Genomic DNA, 9,059 nt, shown 5'->3' on the forward strand with positions numbered 1-9,059 from the left:
TAAATTAAATCGAATATGTTCTTCTTTATGAAATGTTATGCACATTGTTTTACTTTTGTTAAGAGAAAGAAATATTAAATACATGTAGTCTATATAAAAAGTAATTGGACGATTCAAGGCGAAATATTCCTGTTAGAGACCGACAGTTTACACCATTAATCTCATGGCACTTACCAATTTTATATTATTGTAACAAAAAGTATGCGGTTGTGTATTTTTTTTCAAAGATAATAAATACAACAAGATCGAATCAATATACACCGAAATCTCTATCGTTAATCCAAACATTGTTGTTCTCAGCATAATAACGTAATATTAAAATTCCGAATAAGCTATGTTTCGTCGAAATTATTTGCATTTTTTGAGTACCTGTCCCAGACTCTGGATAACGTTAACTGTGTACCTTATCCGGTTAACTGCCTACCCAAGAATCCGGTATAGCGGAATTGGACTAGTCAATCGTTGGCGATCAGATAGCTTTACAGCTTAATTGGCAGAGCGTCCATCAATTAAAGAGGACCCGTGTTCGAATCCGGGTCTGGCCGTTGTATTTTAATACTTTAATATTTTAATCATTGAACCTAAGTTTATTTTTAATTGTTATCAGTATTTTAAATAAACGTATTTTATGAGCTGACATGGCCTCTTTTACTTTTTCCCCTTCGTATATTATAAAAGCAGAAAAATGATCCTTACGGCGAAGAAATATTATATACATGTCGACTTCATGGAATATAATTCACAACTATACACATTACAGTACGTAGCATCCGACAGGAGACTCGGTCGCTGAATACATAATTAAGATCACCTGTCGTTGAGGATATTTTTAGAACTATGATTCAGTAGTTTCTAGTAATTTTTTTCTATGCTGTTTTCAGGTTATGTTGAAATTTTCTTCTGAAACTGGATACTATATATGTTACTATGTAGTAACTGATCTAACAGTCGTACACACGGACAGGGCAGCACCTACTTATAACCTACCGGTCACGTGTCATAAAAACCCATTGAAACACGGCTGCAGCGTGAAGCTAGTAGAAAGACTACCGAGTACACAACAACCGGCCGGTGTGTTGACTGTGTGCATTGATCCGTTTTACTAATTCACTCTAGTGGAACGCCATAACTGCAGTTCTGAGAAGGCGTCGGTTGCAGCAGGTCGCGGACACCATACTGTATATTTGTACAGGGCTATACAGCACGTGTTGGTTTTTGTTAAAATTCAAACATGCCAAGAAGGTCTCGAGATGCTACCGAAGGGGACGGTCGTCCAGTACTGAAGCGGGGACGCTACAGCTTTCGGATGACCAGGTATGAGCTACTGGTGAAACAAATCGGGTACACATTTCGTTTACCCCCTTCATGTGGTGTTGTTTGCAGCTAATGTTCCACATAAGTTTAATACATGTAGTACCAGCACATGTGATCCAGAAGTGAACTAATCAAAATCAGTTTTTATTTCATTAAAATCTATTATCCTTTCGATTGAGCAAACCGGTATATATACATATGTGTATATGTGAGTATATACTACACATAATACATGTGTATATATTTGTATACTAACTGCTGAACATCTACAGACTAGAATATAATATAAAAAATATGCTTAGATATCAATAAATGAAAAGTAGCCCTTTTGCCCTTTATAGGGTAATATAGCAAAAAAGTCACTACAGGTGGTAAACTATATGTTGCCCTATGTAGTATATATAAGACCTTTCTGATTTTGGGGTAGACCTAGCGCGGAGCGTGGAGACAGATACGTAAAACTAGACAAGCAAATACAGGGGTCATTTCAAAAATAATTTCATACGTAGCGTATAGGGTATGTCAGAGTGTGAAGGCGCACATGTACTGACTACAGGTAAGCGAACAAGTAACATCATATGGAGATACAGATACAAAATTATGTAACCAGTCACCACAGCCGTTAGTCTTTTTCGTGGCTCAATGCGGCAGATATGTGACTGTGGTAATTGATATTTTTATATCTGAATAATCAGTTGGAAGAAGTTTGTATTTTACATATGTACCAGAGTGACAGGGATCACATTTGTAGATTAAATTTACCATCCACAAACTTCTTGGGACATGATATTTCCATATTACGAAAGAAATGTTTAACGCTAACACGGTGTCTTTTTAAATTTAGCCCACCCACCATCATCTGATGATGGGCTATTCAAATCACCCTGCGTCCGTGGTCCGTGGTCCGTGGTCCGTCCTTAAACAATTCTTGTTATCGGTATTTCCCAAGAGGTACCAGAGGGATCTTTCTCAAATTTTATATGTAGGTTCCCCTTGGTCCTTAGCTGTGCAGGGCAACTTTTGAGACTGATCGGATAAACAACATGGCCGACAGGCAGCCATCTTGGATTTTGATAGTGAAAGTTTGTTATCGCTATTCCTCAAGATTACCAGAGGGATCTTTCTCACATTTTATATGTAGGTTCCCCTTAGTCCATAGCTGTGCAGGGCAACTTTTGAGACTGATCAGGTAAACAACATGGCCGACAGGCAGCCATCTTGGATTTTTATAGTGAAAGTTTGTTATCGCTATTCCTCAAGATTACCACAGGGATCTTTCTCACATTTTATATGTAGGTTCCCCTTGGTCTCATATTGCAATGATCGATTCTATTTCGTTCACATTAAGTACTGTACTAGTAAATATGTGAGATGACAAACTCACTTTGAAGGTTGGCTTTCATACACATCAGTATTAAGTTTAGATCAAAAGTTACCTCACGGTGCATTTACTGTTAGCATGACTCGATCAAACAGATTAGAGGAAAGAAGATAAAAGATCGAACTGACAAAGAACTAATGAAGATGGTACAAAGGTGGGTGCCAAGATCCCTCTGGGATCCCTTGTTATACATGTAATAGCGTTAAGCTGAAGGTATTTGTTCCACACATTTTCGTATAGAGGTGGTTGGACAAAAGCAAGTTTAGTAGCATCCCTTCTTGGCAAAGTAACGTTTATGAATGTTCCTTCGCATCAGTAACATGATGGCGACGAAGCAACCTTTGTTATTCTGTACCCATAAAAGGAGTCTTTCACCAGGAGATATGTACCAGCGGTTACTAAACATCGAACTACTTATTAATTGATTTGTTTTTGTAAGCAAGTAAATGTTTTATGTAAAATATTGCTAAAATAAATTGATGTATGTCGATATGCGCACACGTGTATGTCATGTGTGATCAGATATTTCAAAGGAAACAAACAACAAAATACACATTTTACGCAGTTTCTTCTTAGTTTTAACATCATTGTACCTGTAAACAATACTTATGAACTTACTTATAACAAACAAATTACAAAAATCCGAAGAATCCCAAGCGGTTTGTCTTTCATTTTCAGAGATCAATTTTCGGAACTTGAAGATTTTTTTTTTTCAAACATTTTTTGGTGCCCAAAATATTCGAGTAGAAGCTTTTTTGGGGATTTTCAGCCTCAAAAAGTATCTGCGTAAATTACGTAGGTGCTCAAATTACATGGGTTTTTACGGTATTGACATATATGCTCTTGTTTATTCTCCTGAAAAATAACAACAGAAGAAAGTAGAAATTTATTCAGTTTTCTGCTATTTTCGACTTAATTTTAAATTGACAGCTTTCATGGAATTGTCCCCATGCAACACTGCCATCAACTGTAGCATGCACCGAGTCTTTGTTTTCAGTATAAACCATAATTTAAAAAAATCTTTTCTGAAAAAACCCCCAAGGTGAGGTCAAAGTTGTACATGTAATGAAAATCAGGGGATGTTACTGTAGGTAAGGAGCACAAAAATATCGTTCTCTAGTGTATTGTCGCAAGCAGGGGACAGGAATCCTTAATACAGATGAAATGAAAAATAATTTTGAGATGTTCCTGATTATACTACTCTCAGTGTCCGTCTCTGGCTCCGTTGTAGGTCTGCCTCAAAATGAGAAATGTCTAGTTACAAGTAGTAACTTCCTATAGCAAAGTGTGAGGCAAACAAAAACAAATCAAAGTACTGAAAGTTTACTTGTGAAACATCCCTATAGAGTGTATGTTGGTTTGAATCTTAGCTTTGTAGTTCCGAGATTCAAATCTTGTATGCAGCTAAGCTCCCTCTACTGAAATTATGTTACAAATACTAAATTTGACCTACATTTTATGTGTCAGTGACTTCCACATTAAAAGAAGATGTTAAGCCCATATATGGATAACTTTGAGTGCTACATGGATAATACTTGCACCAATGATGCAGCTAAGCTTGATGTAATTAACACATGTTGTGGATGCTGTATTTGACCTATATTTTATGCTTCAGTAACTGCATTAATATTCACTCCTAAAAAGAAAAATTGTTCAGTCCATATTTGGGGAAATCTAAGTGCTGCATTTACTTGCATCAGCTAGGGTTGCTATATCTCATGGGTACAATTAGGGTTGCTATATCTGGGTACAGTTAGGGTTGCTATATCTGGGTACAGTTAGGGTTGCTATATCTGGGTACAGTTAGGGTTGCTATGTCTGGGTACAGTTAGGTTTGTTATATCTGGGTACAGTTAGGGTTGCTATGTCTGGGTATAGTTAGGGTTGCTATATCTGGGTACAGTTAGGTTTTCTATATCTGGGTACAGTTAGGGTTACTATGTCTGGGTACAGTTAGGTTTGCTATGTCTGGGTACAGTTAGGGTTGCTATATCTCGGTACAGTTAGGTTTGCTATGTCTGGGTACAGTTAGGGTTGCTATGTCTGGGGACAGGTAGGGTTGCTATGTCTGGGTACAGTGAGGTTTGCTATATCTGGGTACAGTTAGGGTTGCTATTTCTGGGTACAGTTAGGGTTGCTATATCTGGGAACAGTTAGGGTTGCTATATCTGGGTACATTTAGGGTTGCTATATCTGGGTACAGTAAGGGTTGCTATATCTGGGTACAGTTAGGGGTGCTATATCTGGGTACAGTTAGGTTTGCTATGTCTGGGTACAGTTAGGGTTGCTATGTCTGGGTACAGTTAGGGTTGCTATGTCTGGGTACAGTTAGGTTTGCTATATCTGGGTACAGTTAGGGTTGCTATGTCTGGGTACAGTTAGGGTTGCTATGTCTGGGTACAGTTAGGGTTGCTATACCTGGGTACAGTTTGGAGCAAACTTAACTTGGTAGCCTAGCTAGCGCACTAGAGTTAAGGTAATAGGATTGTGTCGCCATTTCTCAGTAGAATTTATTCAAATTTTGTAGTTATATTGCTTTAATTTGAAGTAAAAAAAATTGCCACAAAAAAATATGGGTTGTCAGAATTTCAAGGATTTTAAATGGAAATTTATGTAAAAAGGAGAGAATTTTGAAAAAAAAAATGTGCAAACTAATGTCAATAAAAATGATGCTAACATAGATTAGTATTGCATTAATGTAAATCAATTTCATAAATGCTGAAATTTTGTAAAATTAATTATCTATAAACGATTAAAAATTGACATTTTATAATAAAACCATATACACATAGTAATTGCATGCAAGAGTTATCGTTCTTGAAAAACTTCACAGTAGTTAAATAGGTAGCTGGTTTCCTGAAGTACAGAAAAATGGACACTCATTGATTAAAAAACAACTGAATTAATGCCTGGATTGCTTTGCAATATTTTAATATTGAAAGAACACACTGTTCTGTCAATAATAGGCATACAAATATTCATCAGTTTAATATTAAACATTAGAATATGCGGAAATTGTGATACTGTCTCCCTGCATTGGATTTTCAACTAGAGATGTACTTCCTATTTCCGTTTAGCAATACACTCCTATGATCTTAACAAGAAAAGTGAACTTTAGTTCACTAGCTTGTGCACTGGAGTTAACACTGAAGTGAACTTGAGTTCACATTGAAGTGAACTTGAGTTCACATTGATGTGCACTGGAGTTCACATCAATGTGCACTGGACTTTAACTACAGTTCACATGTTAATTTTCTTTAATATATTATGTCTGGCCATTTCATCAGTTTATCCTAATTTCATCTATAGCATCCTTGGGCCAAGGGGACTCAATTTTGTATAAACAGTGGGTGTGACCTCCCCTGGGAGCAGAGGGACAGGACACAATAAGAGAAATAGAGGTAAACCTTTAAAATCCTTCTTATACCATAGGGATTAATGGATTTCATCCCAGTTCTGTATAAACGGTGAGTGTGACCCACAGGGGCGGGGCCAAATATGGGAAACATAGCAAATTGGGTATGGGAGTAGGGAAGGGCAATCATTTCTTAAATAAATGAGGTTGCTTCGACCCCTGAGGCCAGGGGGGCAGGGCCCTGAAGGGGAACTTAGCTAAATTTGCTTTAAAACAATTCTCCTCCTAAACACCAGAGGGGATTTTAACCAAATTCTGTCTGAAACTTCATTGGGGGAGGGCAATCATTTCCTAAATAAATGAGACTGGTTTGACTCTGGGGCTAGAAAGACAGGGCCCCAAAAGAAGAAAATTATCTAATATTTTGCTTTAAGACGCTTATATCCCGTAATTGCCCGAGTGGTTTGTACAAAATTTGGTCAAAAACATTATTGAGGAAGAGCAAACATTTCTTAATTGAATGAGGTTGATTTGACCGCTGCGGTACTAAGAAATGGTACAGCTAGATTATCATATTCTATGGTGTAGTTTTCATAAATTGTTAAAAATTGGTTTCTAGGTTTATAAAAGCTTATAATTGAACAAAAATTAAAGTATTGTCTAATTACACCCTGTAATATGACATATTACTTATTTCAAAATACACACACATACACTACACGCATGCATCTTGCACACAGGGGAGGCCGTCCTTAAATGACCTTAGCTGTTAATAGGACGTTAAACAAAATCAAACAAACAAACAAACAAATATTTCAAAATCTGTTAACATGGCAACTCAATGGAGGCCTCTGATTAGTTGAAAGACAGATATTGTGGTCCCAGTTGGGTTAGAACATAGATCTTGTCTGGTTTTGAGGAAATTTCATATAAAGATGTACTAATGCATTCAGTTGTAATGACTTAAATATAATACCAGGTGAGCGATACAGGTCCAACGTCCGGACCTCTTGTTTAAACTTCTCCTGCTCAAAAAATTCTGTAGCCAATGATCATTGTTCACAAAAATGTTATTGCAGTTAAATTCTTTATTTAGGAATTTACTTTTACAAATAGCGTATATATGCAATAAACTATAGGTCCAAACAAAATTCTGCACAAAAACCTGTGCATTATCAGGGAAGGGGAAACAGTTTTATTTGGTAATTCATCTAAAAAGAAGAGATATTATGATTTCAAAGAATTTTTTGGCAGTTTAATAACAATTTTATCAGACTTGAAAACGTTTTTGATGTTTTCAATCTTAACTCAGCTGTAATAAAACTTTGTAAGCTTTAAAACATTGAAGTGAAATTTGAATCTGTGATATATTCATTATCTTTAAAACTGAAAATGTCATTTACATGTCCTGGGTTACAAAATGGTCATCTTCATTATTTTGCAGATTTTGAAAAAAAATGATCCTGTTTCTTCATCTATGTTAACAACAAATAGTTTGAAAACTGTTCGTGTAAGCTAACAACACGGTACAGATACGATCTTTTGTACACATACACTAGCTAAAGATAAAAAGGGGTGATAATTAAGTGTTCACTTGATGGGTCTGCAAACCCTTGTACTACAAATGGGATGGACCATTACCTTAAACAGGAATAATCTATTAATGAGTCTGGGATGAAAAAAAATACTTTCCTACTGTGTAAACTGTTGTTCAAACGTTACCATGCATTCAGTGAGAATTAAGCAGTATGTAGTTCATTTTCTTTCCATTTACTGTTTAACATCAAGTACATCCTCCCAGCCCCTAAATTGTTTTATGTTGTCACTAATTAGACACATATAATACCAATGCCATATCCTTTTGTGGTTTTAAGTCAGAAAAGCAGTAGAGGTAATCATGGAATTCTTTACTTGAAAATATTTTCCCCAAATCTTTAAAAGTATCATGATCATTTAGTTGTTCACCCATATTTGTCAAAAGATTCATTCAAATCCCCAGTACAAAGAATTTCTACTCTGTTACACAATTTCAAAGCTTGATTCAAACAAAAACTTGATTTTGATGATATGACATTCTATCATTGTCCACATTTAGTTGAAATGGAAATGAGTTGCCTGTTACAAGATCTAATCAAAATCGAGCCACAGAGCTTGGTAATGTTGCACCAAGCTTATTAAAAATAGAACGCCCATTATAAAACCAAGGTCTTTATAACAAAATAAACTTACAATTGACACATTCAGTGAGGGCGTGAAAAATGGTTATTACGAAGGACCATGGTGAGCTTATGCCATACCGCAGCGTCCGTCGTCCGTCCGTCTGTCCGTCCGTCAACTTTTCCTTTAAAACCCTACTAGTCCTCAACGGCCTAGTAGATTTTGACTAAATTTGGTCTGAAGCATCCTTAGGCCAAGGGGACTCAATTTTGTATAAACGGTGGGTGCGGCCCCCCTGGAGGCACAGAGGCGGGGCCCAATAGGGGAAATAGAGGTAAAACCTTTAAAATCCTTCTTCTACCACAGGGATTAAGGGATTTTAACCTAATTTAGTCTGGAGCATTCTTGGGCCAAAATTATTTCGGTATGATGGATATTTCTCAAATTTGATATGTAGGTTCCCCTTGATCCCTTGTTGTGCATGTTATATTTTGAGACTGATCATAAAAACAAAATGGCTAAAGGAAGAACTAAACAGATCTTTCTCATATTGCAATGATCAATTCTATTTCTTTCACATTAAGTACTGTACTAGTAAATATGTGAAATGACAAACTCACTTTGAAGGTTGACTTTCATACACATCAGTATTAAGTTTATATCAAAAGTTACCTCAAAGTGCATTTACTGTTAACATGACTCGATCAAACAGATTAGAGGAAAGAAGAGAAAAGATCGAACTGACAAAGAACTAATGAAGATGGTACATTTAGCCCACCATCATTTGATGGTGGGCTATTCAAATCACCCTGCGTCCGTGGTCCGTGGTCCGTCCGTTGTCCGTCGTCCGTC

The 9,059-nt window shown here is 36.5% G+C and overlaps 1 protein-coding gene across 1 annotated transcript in view; it reads left to right on the top strand.

Moving 5' to 3' along the window:
• Nucleotides 1-881: 881 nt before the first annotated feature.
• The window catches only part of LOC110450183 (protein-glutamine gamma-glutamyltransferase K-like), a 72,630-nt gene continuing 64,452 nt past the window's right edge, over nucleotides 882-9,059 (top strand). Inside the window, exon 1 of the mRNA XM_021497490.1 lies at nucleotides 882-1,314. Coding sequence (XP_021353165.1) covers nucleotides 1,232-1,314 — 83 coding nt within the window. The 5' untranslated portion in view covers nucleotides 882-1,231. The remainder of the gene's footprint in view (nucleotides 1,315-9,059) is intronic.

This window comes from Mizuhopecten yessoensis, unplaced genomic scaffold (assembly GCF_002113885.1).
Source record: "Mizuhopecten yessoensis strain PY_sf001 unplaced genomic scaffold, ASM211388v2 scaffold5065, whole genome shotgun sequence".
In the NCBI taxonomy this organism is placed as follows: Eukaryota; Metazoa; Mollusca; class Bivalvia; order Pectinida; family Pectinidae; genus Mizuhopecten; species Mizuhopecten yessoensis.